Raw genomic sequence first — 23,643 nt, 5'->3', positions numbered from 1 at the left:
AAAATCTAAAACGCAAGAACACTTCTAAAAGGCTAAGAATTTAAAAAACAAACAAAAAAAAAAAACCCACCCTGCACATTTGGAGAGACAGGCATCCTTTGGACTCTTGGCTGCTCTGCTATCAACAGTGAGAGCATCTCTGATCTCTAGCCTTGGCATCTGTGCAGTTCATGTCACCCATTTCTAAACTAAAGCTCAGCAGTGGTCTTTCCCTTCCCCATTTCAGTTACTGTTCTTTCTAGAAGTTGGTATCTGTCCACAAGCAAAGTCACAGTTTCAGGGAAAAGGCTCATGCTGTGCTACTTTGTACCCAGAGAAGGAACACTAAGAACATGTATGGAAAATCTGACATGTATAAAGATCACTAGTCAGTACACAAAAGTATCCCTATGAGGTAGGTAATCATCACCCACCTTTACAGATGGGCAAACAGGCTGAGAGATGTAACAACCATGCAAAGGCCAGAGACCGTGGAAAGGAGCTCAGGATTCTTAACCTCTTGGATCATTCTTGTCGCCCCTTTCAGACTCATCACTCTGCTTATGACAGTGCTATAATCCAAGACACCTTTGTAATTAGGGACTACAAGGGTTAAAAAAAAAAAAGCAAGAAGTAGCAGAACATAAGCTAAGGCCAGGAGCAAGTAAAATCACTAGCCCAGTTTTCGGCTCTGTGCTTCTCCTGCAGTTTTCTATGCAAACATGTTGCTCTCCAATCTGTCTTGGATGGGCTGTGATTAGCCTTTTAGGAGGCTCATTGACACTGGCATTCTCCCATTTTCAGAACAGTTTGTGTTCCCTAAGCTATAGCTGTCTGTACAGGGGAAGACATGGATTCAATGTGTTGTCTTTAACAGTACAGGAATTCCTCCATCAAGGTGCTGGGGAGGTGGAAGTTAAAAAAGAATAGAATCATGACAGTGTTGCATGCAACCTCCATTACCCTCTGGAACTGCCCTTCTCCTCCATGGGAGGTGTTCTGTTCTCTAACAGTGCCAATTAACAGGAACGCTCCTCACCTTACTTGGGACCAAGGACTTGAGTGATATTCACAGACAGATGGGCTGTTTGTCATCTGTCTCCTTGATGCAGAGAGTCCAACATACACATTATTTCACAGCAAAAGGAGAAAAGGGGTTGTTAGAAACAGCATCTTGGACAAGCAAAAAAAAAAAAAAAAGAGGAAAATAAAAGCAGCCAAGCAGCAGGTTTCTGGCAGAGTTGCCTCAGAGCTTCTGAACAATCGCCGCTGTTCCGTCCCATGACTTGTCAGTGCATGGCATGGATTTTTCTAATTAGACTGCAACAATCTGAGCCCCCTCCTCCCCCCCTCCTGCCACAGGGGAAGGCTCACCGCAGCAGCTGCCTTGGTGGCAGGTCTCAAAGTCTGTGTATAAAAGGAAATGGAAAGACAGAGATGGACTGGTCCAGAGTTAAAACCCAGTATCATAATAATATTAATCAATAATCATCGTATGAACAGTAAGAAGGGTGCAGCCTAATGGATGTAGGCCCTGTACACTGCAGACATGTCGTTGTCGGATTGGTCCAATGCTTTTGCTCGTTTATAGACCTAGAGAACAGAAATCAGAAAAGGATCAGAGCCTGCACTTAAGTGAAGCCTTTCCCCAGCAGAAAAATTCCCTTGTTGGTCACTGCAATCAGAGAACTGCACAGTATGTCAAGTAATCAGAGCAGTGCAGATCAGAATGATTCTGATCTGCAGGTCTTGTTGAGGCCATCTGTGTTTCCTGATGTGACATTCTAAGGGCTTCTACAATCAAAACAAATCCAGTGTCACCCTAGTCAAAATATATTTCAATCATTGTTTCCTTGTATTAGAGATTATGTAATTCTCAGATTTGCATCTCTTGTGGACAAATTGCTCTGCTGAATAGATGAAGAACATATGTCTGAACATTGGACAACTCTTACCTCGTTGGCAGCAGCTGCCATGGGAGTTGGGTGGTTGACAGAATCGCCCAGTGCAATAGCTAATCTAAGATCCTTCTGTATGTATTTCAGGTAGAAATCAGGTTTAAAGTTTCCTTGTAAGATATCTGTTGAGAGGAACGCATGCAAAAAGTAAGCATAACAAAAGTAAGCCAAGCCCATGTTGCGAAGGGCTGAAATTCAATACCCATCTCCCTTTCCCTTGCTGATCACTACTTTTAGCTCTCCTGTTTCTCTACTCTCTATCTACACTATGATGTCAATAGCGACATCATCTGGCTGCAGGAGATGATGTCACTATCGCCCACTGACAAAGTGACCTCAGATTTCTAAGCAGCCTACCCTCCATTTCACCTGCTACCCTGCCCCAATGAAATCCTAAGTCAAGCCCTAGGCAGTCCTAATTCATATTCTCAGTAGCCCTGGCTATGAAGGGGAAGGAACGGAACTCAGTTCTGCATCTCCAAAATGCTTAAAATAACCATAATCCCAAACTGATGAAGATGGGACACTTATTTCTCCCTTTCTGCCACTAGCTGAAATGCTGCTAGGTTGTAACAAATGCCCTATAATAAAACAATATAAGAGAACTTTACTTTGGCACTTCTGGTCCAGGAAGATGCTGGCAAGTTGTCCCTGATTGAGGATATCCAGAAGGGTCTGCTGGGACTGGCCAGTCACTTGAGCCAAAGTCAGTCCTTCTGCTATTGTTGCCATGAAGCTGCCTTGGACCATGTTCACAATCAGCATCATCTTGGCAGCATTGCCTACCTCACCTGGGAGTGAAAAATATCATTGAGATTCCTCCAGAAGAGAAACAGCAGCCCTGCTCCCCCAGCCCACATAGCAGTAACACCACTAGACTCTTTGCATCAAGCACTCAGCAGCTTCCCCTGAAAGATTTCAGAAAAGGTTCTCATTTTTCAAGCACTCAAAGGAATGGAGAAATCGTAACAAAGTATGATTTAAAACCAAAAGCATCACAGATCCTCTAAACTGAGACAGTATTCAAAAAAGAAACCTTAGCCTGCAGGCTCTGAAACTGGCCAAGTTCCAGAGGAGCAGGCCAATTTCCCACATTGCCCAAGGAGACAAGAAACAAATCACATATCCGCCTCAGACCCCTTGCTGGAAGGAACTAAGAAACTGCTGTCAGGCCCTTTGTGTTTCAATTACCTAGGAAAAAAGAGGTCTTCCCCATGGCTTGGAAACAGCTGCTGCAGTCCTCATATAAACCCCTGTCACCAGCTGCCAGGATCACAAGCATCCCATCATTAGAGAGCTGCTGGTTTCCTGAGACTGGTGCTTCCAGAAAGCGACCACCCCGGGACACTATCACCTGGAAAAGAGCATCTCCGTTTAGCTGTGCATGGACAGCAGCAGGAACACCACTTAAAGCATTCCTGCTCCTGAGGACAGAATTTTAAAGCAGAACAAACAGCTCTAACATATAACCAGGAGAGGAAAGCACTAACACATGATGCACTGTATCCTATAAAGGGTACTTAAGACCAAAAGTTGCCCTCACACTCCAGCAAGACCTTCCTGCATCCATCACTATTGTGCATGTTTTAAACAGCTGAACTGACATGCTTTAGCCATGGCACCCTGTACCGGACAAGGGACCAGTGCTGAAGGTGTACATGTGGTGTGGGAGTATCAGAAGATTGACCACTGGGGTATTTTCCCTCTTTTCCCCAGAGAGGAAAGGCATTTGACAGATCTCTTCAGCCAGAGGTTTACTAATACGTATGATTTTTATTCTCCAAATTGATGCTACGCACTACTGCATCACCAACACATCCGATACCACAGCAGAAGTAATCAGAACACTTCTACAGAAATCCTCTCTATGATAATAATATTTCTACAGAATGAAACGTGAGGGCATTCTTTCTTCCCAGAACATTTTAACTAAGGAGGTTATGCATTCTATCAATTTAACTAACATTTATTAATCCAGACAGGGCTTTACCATCCAGTTTGCCACAGAATACCAATCTGGCTATAAATATCTCTTAAGGGATCAAAATTTGTCTGTCTGTTTACACTTGATGCCAGCTAACAGACCTGCCAAATCTACAGGTTTGCTGGTATCACCAGGGAACATCTCATCCAACTCTGTTTGCTGGTCAAGATTTGACACGTTATTTTGTCTAATTTGCCTGGAACTTGAGAGTCTCCCAAAAGAAGTCCAACAGGTAATAAACTGCCTGAAGCAACACGAACTGCTTCTGAATCACAGGTGTTAAGAGGCTCAGTTCAGTGATTACCTGGGCCAGCTCTGTGACTGTGTCTGCATCCACGGTGGACATATCCACATAACACTTCCCCGGGCGAATCCCCTGCAACACTCCACTCGGACCAAGCACCAGCTGTGGAGAACAGAAGAGCGGTAAAGCAATAGGGTGTCTGCAAAGAAACCCCAATCCTGCAGGACAGGAAGTCAGGTGAGCCTGGCACTGCAGTGGCAGACCACCAGAAGGGAATCAGAACCTGTCCTCAAAGGGTTGGTTTTTAAAAAGTATGATTTCTGTTTGGACATTTATTTTTACACAGCTGCACTATTCAGCATCTACAATTACCCAGGCTGCTGTGGTTAGCAGGAATCAGAACTGGCATTCAGTGACTGCATCCCATAGTCTAACCAGCGGAGGTAAAATAAGAGCTAATCCTTACATCCTTTGCTGCTTTTGGATCTGAAACGCAGGCAAAGGTGATGTCACATGTGGAGACAACTTCAGCAGGGGTTCTTCCCAGCCGTGCACCCTCCTGGATGAACAAATCACACTGCAAAAGGCACAAATCCAAAGGTAAGAAAAATTAAGTACAGAGCAAATGGGTTCTTCGCATTTTGCTGAAACAAACCCCGCTGCTGGACACAACTCTGAAAGAGTCAGGCATGTTAATTACACAGCAACTTGGTCATCTTCCCTTGCTTTGTCCACACACACACAGAACTTTTCTGAAACCCCAGGTGAAGAACTTTGAAAGAAAACACTTAAGTGAAACGATAAGAATGTTGTGGGTTTGGGAAGAGAGATTAAGGAAAAAAACTGGAAAAAGAACAGAGAAAAATGTGTTACTGGACACTAAACAGGAATATGCACAGCTGAGACTGATGTGTTTCAGCAGCCTGCTGCTTCAAATCTTAGCTCCTTCTTACCTTATCCCCTCATACCAGTCATGTTTTACTACTAAAAAAAGATAAATCTTTTAAACCCTTTTAACTAAGTAACTACAGGGCCCTTCCTGCTTCAATATCGCACAGCATCATCCAAGTACCACATCTCCCCCAGTTACCTACTTTTCCTCCTCCACTACAAAGAGTAACACTGTCAAGAATGTAAGTGCAATATAAGCTCCATCTTCACTTTGAATGCCCCCATAAAACCCTTCTCATCCTGGTCTGCTGACACAGCAGGTTTCCAACAGAACCCTTGTTAGTGCAAAAATGGATGTAGACAAAGCTGCGGTTGAGCAGCGCATCTTACCACACCTCTCCTGGGATAACTCCCCATACCTGGCCTTTTTGGCGTAACACTGGATATTCACATCAGCAGTATTTCCAGAGACATATTACATCCCAATTCTCAACTCATATACAAGGGTTTAATTTTTCTGACAACTCTCTGCTCTCGTACAAAATGGCAGTGGGGTGGGACTGGTCACGTAAAGTGACCATACGAGAACAGCCCACAACTTTACCTGGTCACAAGTGCCCACCGACAAGCACCTAGGAAACAGGAACAGAACAAGGTAGCAAGTGCATCCTTGTGTTTCTTTGGCATCCTCTCCCAGGCACCAATGACAGATGACCTCAGGCCTCCCTAAGCTACAGGGGGAACTAAATGCATGTTTAAGAAAGGTTCAGGCACATGCCTACCTTCTCAGCAGTCCTGTTCCAGACAGTGACAGTGTGACCCATCTTCAGCAAGTTGGAGACAATGCCACTTCCCATCAGGCCAAGGCCCAGAAATCCTATCCTGAGGGGTAGAGATAAACGTGAATGCAAGAGAAAGCAATAGGTGTTCATCTCTCCTGGTGTTGAATATAATGAAGAGCAAACTCTGGAGCATCACCAGCAAAAAAAAAAAAAAATAATCCCCAAACATGTTCCAGTGCAGCCAAAGCTAGAATGGGCAGATACTGAGCTTTAAAATCAAGCTGGGATTTATTTTGCTTACCAAGCATCCCTAACAATTTCCTGGAGAAAGTCTTCACCCTAACTTTAGAAGATCACATAAATATTAAAGGTTTGAGTGATCTGGGCTCTTTTTGGTTTTTTGGGGGGTTGGGTTTGTGGTTTTTTGTTTGTTTTATTAAAATTGCTGTTTGTGTGCTTTCTGTTGCCAGCCATTGCCTCACTGAAGTTAAAGGGAACATTTAGAGATCAGCAGGTGCTTCTCTAATTTTCTGGTTTTAAAGTTGTCACACATACAATGCTTGTTTATATAACTGAATGATACATTACAATATTTATTTTAATAAAGCCCAGCAAGGACTACTGGGGTAAGCATCATGCACAGACCCAAGATCTAGTCCCTGCTCTACAGCTGTGATTTCAAACAGGAAGAAAGGAAGTATTAGGCTAGTGCAGGTCACAATGAGTCCCAGACAGCAGCTGCCTTCCCCCTCCTACTCCACCCCCAAGCCGGAAAGAGTTTTGCTCCCCTCATTCGAGAAAAAGACAATGTGCCAACAAGTTCCATCCTTACAGTCACCTGCAGCAAGAATTCCTTTGCAGATATTGCTGCAAGGACCCTTTTATCCATCATGCAGCTTCCTGCAAAACCCACAGCTCTAGGAGAGATTTCAAAGCACTGAGCTACATGTCTGATGTAACTTCACAATGAAATCTACGTGGCAATCCCCCAGTTACCTCTGCAGAATTAGCAGTTGCTCTGTAGCTTTCACAAACCACCTTGTCCTTTCTCAGTTAGCCATGCTGCCTTTTCTTCAAGCAAACTAATTCAGACAAGGCAGAGCAAGTCACCACAGGCTCCCTATGCAGCCAAAACAAGGTCCACCTATTCTCAAGTCTCTAGACCAGCTTTGATACTCCTTTCCGAACCCACCTCTGAGCCACACTTTCCTGAGAGACTGTTTTACCTGAACAGCTTCATTGTTATTTTGGTTCCCCTGGAGTACAGGTGAGAACTGACATCCCATGAGAGCAGCCCCAACGGCAAACAGCAGGAGTGGCCTGAACTCAATTTGAACGGAGCGGAAGTTACAGAGTGAAACAGGAAGCTCAATTTGGGCTTCTCTCACTCTATGACGGAGAAAGGGGGTGTTTAAAAGAAACCAGAAAGCTCACGTGCTACACAGCAAAGGTCTTGTGATGGGAGAACACACCTCCCTCTTCCTCTTGTCTTCTGCATGCCCAAGAGAGTGATTAAACAACCCCAGTCAACTGCAAGGCACTACTGGTGACAGATCCCCTTTTATCTTCCTACCTCATGTAACACTCAGGAATACTGCTGCTAACACCCTGCAGTAGGACCTTGTGCATAGGGCAACTGTAGAAACACCCCAAATTGCAGATGTATCCAGGACACAATTTATTCTGAGTTTTGTACTGTACAGTCCCCTTTGTTTTTAGCTGCCTCCCTCCCCCTTGCCCCTAGATCAGTTTCACACAAGGACAGAGGAGATGTGTAGTTGGAGGGAAATGTTAGGTTTATTCATTCGCAGTGACCAGCTGGACAGTGGCTGCATGTGTGAGCTGTGAAGGAGGGAAAGGGAAATGGCTGAAGTGTGTTGGAGATCTTACTTTTTGTCTGTAGGCGTGATGCTGCCATTGACTGCTGTGCTGTCTGCTGCCTGGATGGAGGTGGATCCTGTCTCCTGGGGGAGTGGGGTGGGGTGGAAAGAGGGGGAAAAAAATAATAAAAAAATATAATGCACAGCTCTGGAGGAACTGCAAGGCCTCATAACAATAGGGAAAATCCATCAAAACCAAGATTTGCCTTACCTCTTCACAAACCTTCAGCTTCTTTGTGATGGCTTGATAGCAGACAGCTGGCTGTATAGAGAAGACAAAGCATTCAGGAGAAGGACAGTGCTGACTTGCTCTGCTGAGCAAACAGATCATATCCTTGTTCCATAGGAACAGGCAGCCCACCCACCCACCACCATCTGCAAAGCAAGACAACTCTGGGGCTTCCCTGAAGGGGAAAAAATAGAACCAAAACCCTATTGCAACATATTAGGTCATCCTTTCCCACCCTACCCCAGCAATTCAGCCTGTCTTCTAACAGAGGTCCTGCAAACTCCCTTCTGTAGGTCCTATGACAGGTTGCTCTGGAGACCCCAAAATGCAGGGCATCCCTGCTCCCACATTTAGCTCTCTGAATCCTGCCATGGAGCAACCTCACATCTATGCTCACCATGTCTCTGCAGCAGTGGAAGCAAAACCTTCTGGTTAACATGAGAAGGCACGTGGCTTTCTACAAACAAAGGTTGCTCCTTCCCATGCTGCTTACTGTGAGCTTGTCTAGATTAAAACTGTTAGCAGCTCTTAAGCCTTCTAGCTCTGCCCAGATCCTCAGCGAGATATAAATCAATTTAATTTTACATTAAATTGATCTTTCCTTTTCCTCCTGATGTTCACTGCTGAATATAAAATCCTGCAAGGCTTCTGACTCTTGGGAGATAAATTTGCTATATCTTACAAAGAGCTTTTCTAGTTCTGGAAATTCTCCTGCAACGTTCAGTGAGTTGACAAGCCCATCCAGATGAGGAAACTGACTGGACAGCCATCAAAAACAATCAAACAGCACGATTCTCAAACAGAAAAACAGCTTTTCCTGCCCACCAATCTTCATTCTACAGACTTTATTACAATAGATCTGTCAAAACCTGGTGCTACATGATCTTTAATTACTTAAAACTATTCACTGTACTCAATGCTAAACCACTCTAAACCTTAAGGTTGGAAAGTAATTGAACTACAAGATTGCAATCTAATTGCCACTAGCCCTCAAAAAACAGAATTCTGGAGCTCTTTTCGCATACTCCTTGTACTCAGCCCCAGCAAAGGGCAGGATGCCAAGCTAGACAGACCAGGAGCATGATCCTGTCTGCCAAATCCTCACCTTCTCTGTCTGGCTCAGCAGGAAGTGATGAAAGTGTGGATCACTGTCCTTCGCGGGCTACAAAGAGAGCAAGTACAGCCTCAGGAGCATTCCCAGAAAGTCACTGAGCAACAACAGCACAATTCCCTTGCTCTCCCAAGCTGCATGAGAACAATAGTTTAAGGTGGAAAATATAAAATATAAAAATATAAAATGAAGCAGCCTGTTTCAATTAAGCAGTTTACACTGTGTTTCATTCTCAAAACCCAAGCCATTCAAACCAAATTCCTCATTTTTGGACATCTGTAGGAAAATCAGAGAAGTATATGAGCAAGAGTAATATGGGAGGAAGAAAATTCATATCCCGCTTCTTCCCCTCCCAGGGGAATGAAAACATTTATTTTCCAGCTTTCAAGGAACTCCTTAGAACAGCAGTCTGGGAACTGGCTGGAGGTTACACACAGCAATGCCACATGCCAGGCAAACCCTACTAACAGCAACGAGGAGTGCAGGCCCAGGTACTTTACCTCTCCAGTGAGCATCGTATACAGTAGCCTGGAGTCAAGTTGCTCTTACTCTGCTTTGCTGGTCACTTATTTATGCGCAAAACTGACAGTTTTTCAAAGCTGCTTATGAAGAAAATCAAATGAAACCACCCCATATGAGAGTACCAAGTCAGGGAGACACTATCCACATTACCTCCAATTTGGGAATTCAGTCCAAGAAATAGTTTTGAAACAAGAAGTGCAAAAATGAGTACAGCAAGTTAAGTGTGAATCCCAGCATACTTCTGAACTACCTGGGATATTGTCCAGCTATGTTCTGTGCAGAATGTTCTGACGCAAGGAAGATAAGATCTTGCTGTTTTACAGCCACACACAAGGCTCTGAGAACCAAACTTGGTTCCTAGATCTTCCGTGTTGTAAAGCTTCTCACCTCACTGACACTTGGTGGCCATTTAAATCCAGCTACTGTTCCAGTCATCACTCTCTTCACTGTACTTGATTCTGGAATTGTGAGGTCCTGAGGAGACAGAAGGAGGATTAGAAAGAGATTACAACCTGGCTCAGGGGTTGGCCACAGTACGTTGATCATACGAGCACACATACAGAGTTCTGAAAGCACTACCAACACCTTCCATTTCACGGGCCTTCCCATAAGTGTTCAGTGTATTATCAACACAGGTGAGGTGAGGAAAATACGAACTGCCAATGAAGGAATTCAACACAGTTATGGCTTCTGGAGAGTCCATTCTTCATACCTAAGAGGAATCATTGCACTTGTGCGCTCATGCAATGAGCAGAGAAGCAAACGAACACACTTGATCCAGTATTTTCCTCTTGTGGAATGCAAAAAGCTTAACAAATGGGTGAAGAACATCATTACAAGTAGAAGTCTAAACTCTTCTAATCCTGCCCTGTCACAAAAGAATAGCCTACCTGTTATCAGGAGAACCTTCAAAGTAAAAGTCCGACAGCCACATGTGCTTAAGTCTGCAGAATCTGTGAAACAAACTGTATGTGGGCTGTCCCATCCACTCAACAGGTCCTGGTTTGTAGTTCATGATAGTACTTAACACATTGAGGCTTTCACTGCTGAGCAGATTAAAATTTATCTTTTATTTCCCCAAGACATACAGGTTGAAATCGGTCACAGACATGCGCTATAGACACACAGGTCTTTATGTTACATGAAGAGAATGTGCAGGACTCCTGCACAGTATGTGCTGTCTTCCTGAAATGAGGGTGCAGAAATGAAATCCCATTATCTCCCCTCCAAAATTACTTCCTGAAAATGCAAAATATACCTTAATGTCCACACAGAAGCACAAGAGAAGAGCACTGTTTGTAAAAAAAGGTCAGAGCAAGACTCCTGGAGGTAATCCGGATCGATGCGACTGTCCAAGTGTTAGCAAGGACAACGTAGACATCAGACTACAAACTTAAAAGTGTCTAGGTAGAGTCCTGCATACTAAAATTCTCTTAGACAGCACACTGCTGTTTCAATTGGTAAAGCAATTGAATGCCTTGATGCCTAAGAATTTCTGTTGGTCCTTTGAAAATATTCATATAAGCTTAAAAATAAGAGTATGTGGATGATCATCTATGGCTACAGAGTCTTTCTAGATAGAGCACACCTGGGCAACAACTGGATTCTTGAATTTTATGCATCCTTATTGCTTGGAAAGCCAAAATTTGGACTGTGACAGGAAAAAAAAAAAACAAAACAAACAAATCCCAGCACTGTATTAATTCAGGATAATGACATTAATGTTTTCTACCCTAAGGGTAAAGAACGTGGGGAACTTATGAGAACCAGGCAAGAAGACAAGATTTTAAAATTGTCATAGGCTGAAAAGCAGTATTAAGGCAGCCTTGTTATATTTTCATGGCAATTTCTTTAATTGTCACTTCCCAGAAGCTATAAGGCTTACTTTCCTACCTTACCCTGCTTATTTTCCCTGTCTGTGGCCAGGCACTTATCACACAGCTGGCCACCCCTTTGTGGTAAGTTTAAAACCTGGCACTGGTAAGTTTAAAAGTGGTAAGTTTAAAAACTTTTAAAAGTGGTAAGTTTAAAAACTGGCACTGCCATGTGCCAGTAAAATAATGCCTACTACCACAACTCACTCAAAGCACTCCGAAGGCCTGAGGTAGCTAACACAGTAAAACTTAGGCATACAATGTGTCAGCACAACCAGAATTCTCCCAGCCATTAGTTTTGATGGATTTTGGAATGAAGTTAGCTCAAAGACACAGCAGCACTTTGCAAGTGAAAAAAAAGGCCCTGTTGCTTATAGTAACAGAATTATGTGGAGACACAACATGCTTATAGGAAGACACTTAGAAAAGTTAAAGTTATGTCACCAGTGAAGCATTTTTCCGGATCAGTCAAGTCACAAGTTCAGTAATTATTAGTCAGAATTCACATACATGCATCCATTCCTCCTTTCCTCCAACTCCCCTCAGAAGTAGAAACTGATGGGCTCTGTTGTGCAGTCTGATTTCACAGACGCTGGCTCTAAAAAAGAGCCAGTATTTCCTTCAACTCCTTAGGAGTTGGACTAGATGATCCTTGTGTATCCCTTCCAAATCAGGATATGCTGTGACTCTATTCTATGATTCCTTCACAGCTAATATCTGAGATGATCAGCTTCATTTTATCACATCAAGAAAGAGTTTGCTGTTCAATCAGCAAAGGCCAATCCATTCATAGTTCTGGAGAGCCAAGACCACCATCTTGACTTGCATCCTGACGTGCACCGAAAGCAAAGACTGTGAAGCACAATGTGATCCCTCTGAAGCACAGGTGAGCAAGCAGGCTGCTGCATGGTGTATCAGCTGAAGTCTCCCAGTCATCTTCAGGTGTAGTCTCTGATGGAGCATATGCCTCGTAATAATCCACCAAAATAAATATCCATTTGGAAAAGGAAGATCTAGACCATAACCACGAGTTCCACAAAAAAAAAAAGGCTAGAACTCTAGATGAGGGTAGACAAAAAGTATTGGTTGCTATCACTGCTGGTACAACATCCAGAAGTATCAGGGAAGTAATGGGGATAAAATAATAATGCTCCAAGGTCAGACCTTTATAATGGAGGATGGAAACATACCCTGTAGCATAGAAGCTGAAATGAATACTTTTAATTCTTCTGGTGGATTTCCCAGGCTACAAGTTTCTTCTTTAAGCTCTACCCCCTAAGAATACTTCAGCCTCTGTAAGTCCTGAGGGTGAAATGGACTGACTACTAATCACCTGATCATAGGAAACAGATGAGATGAGAGAAGTCAAGAATCAGATGAAGACCAATATCTCTTCACTAATCCTTACCACACAAACTGAACTCAAAGGATGGCAAGATGAAAAGTCTCATGATACAGCTTTCAAGGCCCTCTCAAAGAGCCACTCACAGTAACTAACGGGTAAAAATCACAGGAAGAATCAACAATGTGCTTGCCAAAGGTATCAGGCAGCCAAATGGTCTAGGAGGAGCAATATGGAATATCTTTAAAAAAAAAAAGGGATACTGAACTGACTCTTCCTGCTGGCCTGTTAGTCAAGGTGCCAGTCAGCCCTCAAGTCCAGCTGCCAAGTCCATGGGCACTGGCGGACATGCACAACACAAACCTTCTCATCCTTGGGCGGACGCCCCCGCTTTCGGGGGCTCTGATCCTGGGCTCTTTTCAAGGGTGACTTTGATCCTCTCTCTGATGAGACAGAAGAGACCCTCTTTTTTCCTTCCCCTGTGCCCTTCTTCACCTTTCCTTCAGACAAACTGGCCTTGCGTTTCTCTTCACCAGCGGATTGCTTGCCTCTTTCTTCACTGGAATTACGCCGATTCTTCTCTTCAGTGGAGTTATGGGAAGACGCCTGAGAGATTACAGAATAGAAGATGGTAAGGAAAGAAGAGAAGAGATGGAATGACTTTCATGCAAAACCAAGGATGTGAAGGACCCTGTGCCGATTACTATCAAGCAAAACAACAGCACAGTAACTTGAAAACTAGATCTCTCCTAGTCCTTTGGAATCAGTGAGTGAAGTTCCTGGTTAGTTCTCCTGCAAAAACACACCAGTTTAAGAAAGTACGTAACAGAACAGGCCACCTGTAGACTTACTGGCAGAGTGCGCACTTCCAACATACTAAAATCAAGATTAGTAGATATCAAATTCTATTCCAAGATTTAAGACTGATTTACCACAAGCAAATCAATTAGCCACTTCAGTTTCTCCAGCAGTTTAACAAAACATTTTTCCCCACCAAACAAGATTAAATGGGGAAGAAGAGAGGATAAGAAATAAACCCAAAAACCAAAGGAAGGAAAACAAAACCACTCTCAACTTGCCAGAGGCAACAAACTCCTTTCACATAAAAACGCATCTAACCATTGTTCATGCCAAGACCTACTTTGATGCATACAGTGAAAAAGAACCCACTCACCTGGTCCTTGCCTTTGGTTTTTCTAAGAAACTCCTCTACAGCATCCACAGCTTGCTGGAAGCGCTTACCCTTGTTAATCTTGATCATTTCCTCTTTGTGAGCGTGATAAGGCTTCAGCTGTTCCACTTTGATCCAAGCACTTGAAACAAAAAAAGAAGTTAGTTATATTCTCCAAACAGCAGCTTTCACAATCATCCCACTTTCAGAAACACATAGATACACTTTCTTTCCCCAGAACCACTGATGACAGCAGCCCAAACTCACTTGCTATCTTACAGCCTCAGAGGTTGCTATTTCTGCATTCACTGAGAACTTTCTTCTGGCACTTTAACTTTGTTTCTTTTTAAGTTTTATCTCCTCTCATTCTAGCCGTGCCCCACTCTAAACATCAGTCATATTCTCTATCTGCAAGACAACTTTTGGATGTGATCACAGGCCGTGTTTAGAACAATGGAGCCCAGTGACTGCTCTTGTTTCACCAGGAGGAACACCCACACTCCCACACCTCCATGTGAAGTAGCCATGAATAACATGAATCTGCTCCAGGGGTTGTTCAAAGCAAAGTCTACATAACAATTCTCAGCCATCAACCCCTGGCTAAAATATACTGTGCATGAAAGTGTCTAAAAAAAGTGTAGGAAAAAATCCCTCAAAATTCTGCATCTCACAATAGGGCTGACCACAAACAAAATGAGTTGCAAAAGCCACATCTCATCATTGAACATATCTCTGATGTACCCTGATACTCTGCATGAAAGCAACGTTCTTGTTTTTGAGGAAAAAGAACTGTTTTCTTCACTGCTGATATTTTAAGATAAACTGACTGGTACGGTAGCAGAGTATTAACCTGACTGGAGTACTGTGAGGAAAATCAAATTATTTCCCTGTTTCCACTCCTGCTAAATACAAATTCTTGACATTTACCAAATGGTTAAGTTGTCAAGTACAGGGTGACAACTCCACTTTCCTTTAGGCAAACAAGCACTTTGACCACTCTTTCACTTCAGCTTAGGGGAATATCTTTGCTTCCCTTGATGCCTGAATCCCTTATGACTTTCAGAGATTAAATCAACCTTTCTCCCTCTCCAGATTCAAGCCCAGGCTTATCAGCCACACTGTTACAAAGCTATTTCCATCCTACTGAAAACAGAACTGTTTTAAGTTTTAAAAACCTTTTCCTGAGCTAGAATGGCCATCGCAGTTTCTTAGCACACAGCAAAAATGGGGCAATCAGATTTTCTCTCATCCCCAGACATCCCTATGTTACACTGACTAGCCACGATTACAGGTTTTAAGTATTCTCCAGTGCAGTCCAGCTCCTGCTAGAAGTGAAGTGATTTAATAGCTGCTGTTTCAGACACTGTAAGCACCATGTCATACAGTTAAAGCAAACATGAAGGTGAAAATGTTAAATAATAATAATATTTTGCTGGATCTTGCATTAGCCATCGATTGTAGTCAGGAATCAACTTGCTTAAAGTAAACAAAATTTTTGGGTCACATTTGCAGAGAGGAGACCTCCTACTAGAACTGACTGGAAAATGTCAGCACTCTTTCCACAGAAACCAGTGTTCCTGCATGCAAAGCTGAATCCTTTCACTCACTTTACATCGTCTTCATAAGAACTGACATAATGTAATACAAGTCAAATCATTCCATTCCAGACTAGAGCCGGCATTCAGCAGCTACTCAGGGAATCCCTCTCAGCTGCCCAGACATCACTGTCAAAGACAATTTAAAATTCCCTCCCACTGTAAAGCCTGCCTGTGTGACACACAGGGACAAACACCCCTAGATACCACACAGCATCAGTTCATGAGAAGCCTTTCATTACGTATATAAAGGTAACAAAATTCTGGAGCACATTATAAAACAAAAAAGCATGTTAAATGTTGCTGCAAGATTAAATTTCTAAACAAAAATAACTTCTTTCTTTCAAGGCATTCTCTTAGGTTTCTGCTCATCCTATCCCTCCTCACTGCACATGTTCACTGGCTTCCTTTCTCGTTCCTTTTCCTTTTGATCTGGAGAAAGCCTGAAGCGCAAAGCTTTTTGGTTCCAGTCTTCGAAGGTGCATTTTGGTACTTGTGATCCACCAGGACAAAGAATTAGAAAGCTCAAACTAGTAAGTGAAAAACAATCTTAAATATTGCCTCAATTAAAAATAAATTAAAAAAAAAAAAAAATCAGTCTTTTCCTTTCCAGTTTATTCTTGGTGCATCACCTACCTGGACAACCTCCTATAAGAGATGAATGTGTCTTTGGACATCAGATATCCATAAAGCAACTACATGCAGTGTTTCAAACACTTGAAAACAAAAGAACTTTCCACCAAACAAAATCATTCATGTTTATACACAAGATCTCAGTACCCTCAAGGCCAATGAAGGCCGATATTTAGATAAAGGATACTACACATAAAAGGAGCTACTATTTCTCTTCTGACTCAGCAATGAATCAATACCTGAGAAAAACATTAGTGACATCTCTGAAGATGTCATATTTAAGATGAAATTGTGTTCATATCACTGCACAGTCACCAGGTATCTGTACAGAATGGGCTACATGGAAAGTGAAAAGATCTAATGAAGATACCCATTAGCAATGGGTTTCTCTATTCATTTCTCCACGCTGTTCCTCATCCTCTCCAAAAACACTACACATGTAAATATGAACAAAATCAAAACTTATAATAAGAAGAGGCAAGTATGACTGTGACCTGGAGCTGCACAGAAACAGTGATACAGAGATATCGGCACAGACATGGAGACATTAAAAACGTCATCGTTCCAGCCAGTCTCTTCCTGCCTAAAGATACCAACTCCTAATGATAAACTGGAGAAATGAGATGGAGGAATATCCACCAATACTCACTTTTTGCAAATCTTATAGTTAGGGCTGGAAAACAGTGGCACTGTATCTCCAAATTTCTATTACTTACAACAGTCTGGGGAAAAATTCATCACTTTAGACTGTAACACTTTAAGTGCCCACACTAAATGCTAACACAACCAGTTCTGAAAGTCAAAAGAAAATTGCTTGATTATTTACAAGCCCAGTGTGTGAGCACACAAGACGAATTAAGATCGGTTTCCTTCAGTTAAAAGAAAATGTCCCAACCTTCATCAGTAAAATAACTCAAATAACTGAACTCTGGAATTTTATATGTAAACTTCTAGGAAAAAAAAACACAAAAACAACTAAATAAGAATAAAAGAGAGGCTACTTAGCAGAAGAAAACAAGAAGGAGGGCAATACTGAAAGAAATTAAGTATTATATTTTTCAAATTTGTGCAATAAAATACCTCCTCGGTAAGGGGCGGAAGAGTTTTGACTACAGTGATTTCCAGCCATGGCACTGTGCCTGCAGAGATGTCTAACAATGTTCCAGCTGGCTCTGCTATAGCAACACAGAGCTCAACATGGGATAATGTGTCTCCCTGACAAACACCAGGAACACGAGCTCACCCCCTCCATCAGCTTCAGACTATCCCTGGGACTCCTCAGGCTGCCAAGGCGTATGGTCAACTTTAAGCAAGTGTTTCCTGATGTCAGACCTGAAAGAACATTTTAGAAAGACTACATCCTGAAATTTCTCTCTCTTTGAAAACCAGGGAGAAGAGTGCCAGAAGAAAAGGGTAGGTGCTTGCATCCCAAGAGGACATGGAGGATGGGAAGGCAACGAGTGCTGTGCTAAAATCACTGTGCTTGATGGAAAAAGGCTGCAGATCACTACACTTATCTTGGATTGCAAGCTTCCTCCATTTTTGTCTTGATATATTAAGTCAGGAAGTGCCCCTTGACCCCACCACATTTAGTTTTGCACTGATGCTTCAAAAAGGTTGTGAGTTGGGGTGCTCCAACTTCCTGTTAAGACTTTGATATACGGACTTGCAAGTCCATTTGGCTGTAAGGGAATATATAAAGAGGGAGGAGGATGGGAAGGGGAAGAGACACTCAGAAAAAAAACTCCAAGGCAGACTAGAAAAATCTCCTTACCAGTTTGGAGTACAAAGTAATAAAGAGACATTACATGAGTGTGTGCATCACAATTAAGGCAATTGCTTAGATCCAGACATGGATATTACATCACTACTATGAATTTTGAGGTGGCTTTCACTGTGGTAAAGCACATGTGTATTTACTTCAGTTTAATCACAAGGAAAATCTGCTTCCATGGGTAGAGAACCCTAACCTTCCAGAAAAACTTTACTTTGAAAGTCACAGAAGCAACTAACACCACCAACATAACAAGCATATGGAGCACAGAGCTCAGCAGAAAATATATCAATAGCCAGGACTTGGAGCACAGTCTGAATGCACTCATGCTCTCACTTGTGTGTCTTGGGCCAAAACTACTCACAGCCATCCAGTTAATCTACTCTCCTAAGTCACTGAAGCACTGCACTGGGTCAGTACATCCCAGTATTCTATTTGCAGGAGAAGGAAAACGCATTTCCTCTGTGCTGTATCCTAAACTAGCAAGAATGTCACAAATAACCAAAACCGGTACACTACACAAAAACCACTACCAAACTCATCGGTATGTTTTTATTGACCCCTCTGCTCTGCTCACAAACATGCACCCCCATTTTTACTTCCAAACAGCTCACATTTTAAGCAAAATCATTTAAATTTCTCCTGATTTGGTTTGCTGATTATGTTCAAACATGAAGACTTTCCCAAGCAGCACACTGGTTAGAACACTACAGTTCTAACCAGCACAGCCTTTTGAAGTTCCAAGTCAGGACAGAAAAGGCACAGAAGCTTCTCTCTCTTCTCTCTATCAACATTATTTTAAAAGAAAAGGGGTGGCATTTATTTCTATTTAATTTTCAGGTAGGGTATACCAGTCAAAGCAAGCAAATTTCTAATTCATGATTATCTAGCAGGAAATGATTAAATTTCACAAGCTGGAGATGGGGGGAGGGGGTGACACTACAACAACCACACTACCTTACCGTGCCAGATGACTGGATTTGCCCCAGCCAGAGCTCTAGAATCCTGTAATAAATCCTGATTATTTTGCAGCTCTGAACTCTTCATTTGCAATCACGTTGTTAATCTCAGCTACAGTACCCCAGACATTTGACCACTTTTCCCAAACTTGTCTTAATACAAAAAAAAAAAATCTGTATTTGATTCAATAATGTGAAATACAAGAATCAAGAACAATCAGGACAGAAATAGTCTATCTCCTCAACTTTCAGAACTTACTAGCTCAAACAACCATGTTTAATAACATCACCAAAAAACCTTCTCTGCCCTCAAATCAACTGTCACCTGCCTCAAGTAACTAGAGATCCAAAAGTTCCCTTTTGCATGCAGCATTCACTTCTACTCCATCCAGTTTAGACCTCAGTTCTTAATGGAAATATATTTTTAAGTACGAAGCAAAAATAACCTAGTGGTCAAAAATAATTTCCTTAAAAAACATTCATTAAATGGTCTCAGTTCTTGTTACCTTTTTTTCCAAAAAGTAAAGGGTTCTCTAGTCTTCCATAGATATTTGCAATTTCCTTCTTTATTGCATGACTTAATGTGAAATAGCAGAAAATAAAGAGGAAAACTGAAAAATGAGCAAAATAATTTTCAGTTTCAGGCTTTTTTTTGTTGTTTTTTTCTCCCTAGTTTGCAATTATTTAAGACAACTACGATTTTGTACACATTTGAACTTAATAAACTCTGCCTTGCAAAAAGGAAGTCTACAACAGTTTTGGCTTTCCTGTACTGTAAAGACTTCCCCAAGAACAGCAAGAATGTTTTTGGTTACCAGGTAGGACAGTATATTCTTTCACAAATGGCAATTATACAGTTAATTTTATTCCTCTGGCAGGAAAAAAAAAGCATACTCGGAGCTGTACCTTTCTCATACATGGCTACATGCTAAAATCTAACCCAGTCACATCACATTTACTCCCCTAAAAATGGCAAGCTATCAAGGACTTGCCCTCACAGCAGCAACTCAAATCCTGACCTGACTATGTAAGTCTTTTCAGTCTTCATACACCCCTATGAGCAGCTGTAGCATGCAATAATAGTTGAATGTTTTTTTCTGTGTGGTTCAAAGATAATCCTTTAAGAAGCTGCATTGCACTGTGTTAATAAATAGTTCTTCCACAAAAGATCCACTTAATGGTGTTTTCCCCTGATGAAAACAAGCAGGTACATACTGATCTTCTGTTCCAAAAAACTTCACAAAGAAGCACTTTTTTCCACGAGGTTTCTTCAGATCTTTAGGTGGATTAACAATCTGAAGGTGATTAGAAGTGAAAGTTAAAAAGCACATAATGATAGATTTATACTCTGTGATTCTACTGTCCTGTCTTACAGCTATTGTAGATTTTTTTTTTTAATCTGACTAGGAAGAGAACTGGAATCTGCTATAACTTTTTCAAGTAAATATGTAACTCAAGTATTTCCTTGGACATGGGAATGTTGCAGCAGAGACTGCATTCCGAGTGGAGTTTTCTACTCCCCAGCCCCAATAGATAAGCTGGTCACCTTTTGTAAAATTAAAGACAAAGGCACGAATAAAAGTTTGCTCCACTCACGTAACCTTTGAAATTTAAATTTAAACTTTGTCTTTCCTCCCAGAATACATTCCCAGAATACATTGCTTATCAAGTTTAAAATATTAGTAAAGAGAAAAGCTGTCATTCAGTTACACAGGTGACACCTGTAGAGGAATCTGGTGTTAACTTGATCCAGTAACCAAACGTTTATGACTGTCAGCCAAATTGACAAGCTTTTTCCCAGACTCATGCTGTTACCTCAGCATGCCTAGCCCTCACACTGACACCAAAAATATAAGAAAGTTCTTTCAGAGAAGTAGAAATAATAGAAATGGTACATAACATTCAATTATTTTTAATCTTTCACCAGAAAAAAACCCAGCTTAACCAAAAGAGAAAGTTTAACTACTCACTACCCCCAGAATTAGTACTCAAAAATCATAGCTCTAACAGTATCTTGAGAAGCCAGACTCCTAATTTCTATTATTAAACACAGTATAGTTAACCAACTTACTATGGAAGGAAAAAAACCAGTCTTACAGAAAGTGACAGTGATTAAATAACTAAATCTGGGAAACACAATCAGTTCTAGAGCTCCAGAGCTGGCTCTCTGTCGCTTTTTATTCCATCTGAATTACCAGCTGTTAGTGACAGGCTGAACTTCTAGATCAAATAAAGCCTGGTTCAAAGTTTAGATTTGTGGGGTGTGTGATTAAAAAACAAATAAATAAGAAAACCAGCATTAATCAACAACTGAAATGCCTTCAGGCAAAGCTTTCCCTACACTGAAGGAAAATGCAAAAGCAAGCAAACAAATAAAAACCACCAAAAACTAAGAAAGCAACAATAAAAACAAACAAACCTCACCTTTCCTGGCCATGGAGGATAACGACCCAGCTTCCCCCTAGATAAAAAAGAAAGTATTAGGCACTAGAACTAGACAAAAAACCTATTCCAGTATCTGCCTTTTCACATTATCTCATACTTTATATATTAGGAGTTACAACTTGCAGTCAAAACCTTCTGTGCAAGGCAGGACACAAGACTGACATATGCACCTAATGCAGGCTCTGAACAGTCTGACCTCACTTCACTGTCAGAACTGAAGAGAAGAGCAGCAGCACAGCTGCTGCCTGCAACACACAAGAGTAACAGGAACTGCAGCACTCTAAGAGTGGAGATTCCTTCACAAGGAGCTGGATAAAAGCACTGATGCATGCAATCAGAGCAAAGTTCAGGTTGGGAACTTCTATCCACCTGTCCAGAGCAGTCTGTGAGCAGAGCAGCCATTGACTCCCAGCTCAGAGAGCTGAGGTTCTGCGTTCTCACAGGATTCTCCCAGCAGGTGTTCCACTACCACCTTCTTCAGGTGCTCACCACCACAGTGAAATGTGCTAAAGATATGAAGAGCCATTAAAAAAAAGCACAAAAGTTTCCTTCCTACATTTCCAAAGGTCTCCATTACGAAAACTAGACAATACTAAAAATACTTACAGAGAAGGAAGATACATCAGTCTTAGCACGGCAGCTTTATCCTCATTTCACCCTTGTCACTAACTCGGGCTGCAGTGCTCACAAAACCTCGTCAGTCACTGTCTTGCAAGAGACTGGCAAAGAACCTGTGGGGCCCTGACACAAAACCTCTCAGCCAGTGGCACAGCAGCCCCTCGAGATGGACTCAGCAACCACAGGCAGGCAGGAGTGCTGCCAGGAACCGTGATCGTGTCTCACACACTCTTGTACCAAATGAGACATCCAGCAAACCCTTTCTGCTGCTGCTGTCTGATTGTTAAAGTTCCCTGTGACAGTTCCAGGGACAGCACCTGCCTGGGCTGCCATGTACAAAACTAAAGCAGGATAGTCTGCATTCCAACACTAACAGCAGTCACTCCTCAAATTCTCATCTGAAAAAAGGAGATTTGCTAAAAGTAAGCAATCTTTACTTACTTTGCCATACAAATTAGACAACTTCCCAGCACTGCCAGTTTTTCAGATGAGAAGCTGCAGTTGTCACAGCCTGGGATATAAATACAGATGCATGCACTTGTGTGTTGGGAATTAACTACTTCTTGGAGCCCTGGTAGGACAACCTGGCCCATTCAGCACAGCAGAGCCACTTAATCATGGAATGCTCAGGTCTCCCGACCAGGAAACAAAAAGATCACAGATCTGACAGTCTGAGAGTAAGATCGGAGTGAAAAGGGGAAATGGCTTCCGGGGGCTCCCACGGGGACACCCCAACCTACAAAGAAACGCTGTTTTCCAGGATATTGTTGTGTTGGTTCATTAAAGCACTGCCAAGAAACGGTGTCATGGTTCTCCCGAAACACCTCCTGACTAACCCCTGTTCCTTCTCGCCTCCCTTGGGAGGTGAGCCCGTGCTTCCGACCGAGCCTCGCAGCGATCGCCCCTCCGTTCCGCTCCCCTCACCCCTCTATCCTACACAGCTTCCTTCCTCCATGCGACGTCCCCGGCAGCCTTCGGCGCCGGCCCAGCCCAGTCCGGTGTTCCCGGGCCGCCTCCCGCCGCCCCTTTGAGACACCGGCCGCGGGACGGCGCCCGGCGACACCGGGACCGCAGCGGCCCCACCGCTCAGCCTCCAGCCCGCCCTGTCGGCAGCGTTTCCCGGAGGTCCCCCGCGGCGCCGGCTGACGGCGCCCAGGGCGCCCGGCCCAACCTCCGGGCGCGCCGTCTCCGGGCCGGCACAGCCCCGCCGCGCCCGCTGCGTCTCCTCCGCCGCCCCCCTGCGTCTCCTCCGCCGCCGCAGCAGCCTCATCCGCGAAAGGTGCCCATCCCGCCCGCCTCGGTGCTCGCCGCGCGGGCAACGCGCCCGGACGGGCCGGGCCGCCACTCACACACCAGATCTCCGAGCTCAGACTCAACGGCCCGCCATCTTACCGGACACCGCCGGGCGCGCGGGTGCTGCCGGGACGCGGGGACCGCGCCATTGGGCGGGGCGTCACGTGGGCGGCGGGCCGTCTAACGTGGGCCGGGCGGGCCGTACGTGGGCGGTGCGGGCCGTCACGTGGGAGGGGCGAGCTGTCACGTCGGGAGGGCGAGCTGTCACGTGGGCGGGCGGGCTGTCAGTGGCGGCCGCCTCCCCAGCGTGAACGGCGGCGGCATCGCCCACTGCCTTGCGGGGCGAGGCCTAACTCAGC

The 23,643-nt window shown here is 43.3% G+C and overlaps 1 protein-coding gene across 1 annotated transcript; it reads right to left on the bottom strand.

Annotated features, from left to right (window-relative positions):
* Positions 1 to 1,138: 1,138 nt before the first annotated feature.
* On the bottom strand, positions 1,139 to 23,608 carry GLYR1 (glyoxylate reductase 1 homolog). Its single transcript, XM_029957887.1, has 17 exons — positions 23,567 to 23,608; positions 23,341 to 23,407; positions 21,353 to 21,390; positions 20,144 to 20,223; positions 13,971 to 14,109; positions 13,160 to 13,402; positions 9,968 to 10,054; positions 9,053 to 9,109; positions 7,930 to 7,980; positions 7,729 to 7,802; positions 5,839 to 5,938; positions 4,632 to 4,742; positions 4,226 to 4,327; positions 3,129 to 3,291; positions 2,549 to 2,728; positions 1,935 to 2,059; positions 1,139 to 1,572 (listed from the first exon to the last, which is right to left on the bottom strand). Exons 1-17 carry the CDS (start codon positions 23,606 to 23,608, stop codon positions 1,498 to 1,500), a joined length of 1,734 nt encoding a protein of 577 aa, XP_029813747.1. The 3' UTR covers positions 1,139 to 1,497.
* Between the last annotated feature and the right edge of the window lie 35 nt (positions 23,609 to 23,643).

The sequence above is a fragment of the Manacus vitellinus genome, unplaced genomic scaffold, assembly GCF_001715985.3.
Source record: "Manacus vitellinus isolate BGI_N305 unplaced genomic scaffold, ASM171598v3 scaffold_12_pilon, whole genome shotgun sequence".
NCBI classification, from domain to species: domain Eukaryota; kingdom Metazoa; phylum Chordata; class Aves; order Passeriformes; family Pipridae; genus Manacus; species Manacus vitellinus.
This window is presented reverse-complemented; position numbering and strand designations above follow the sequence as displayed.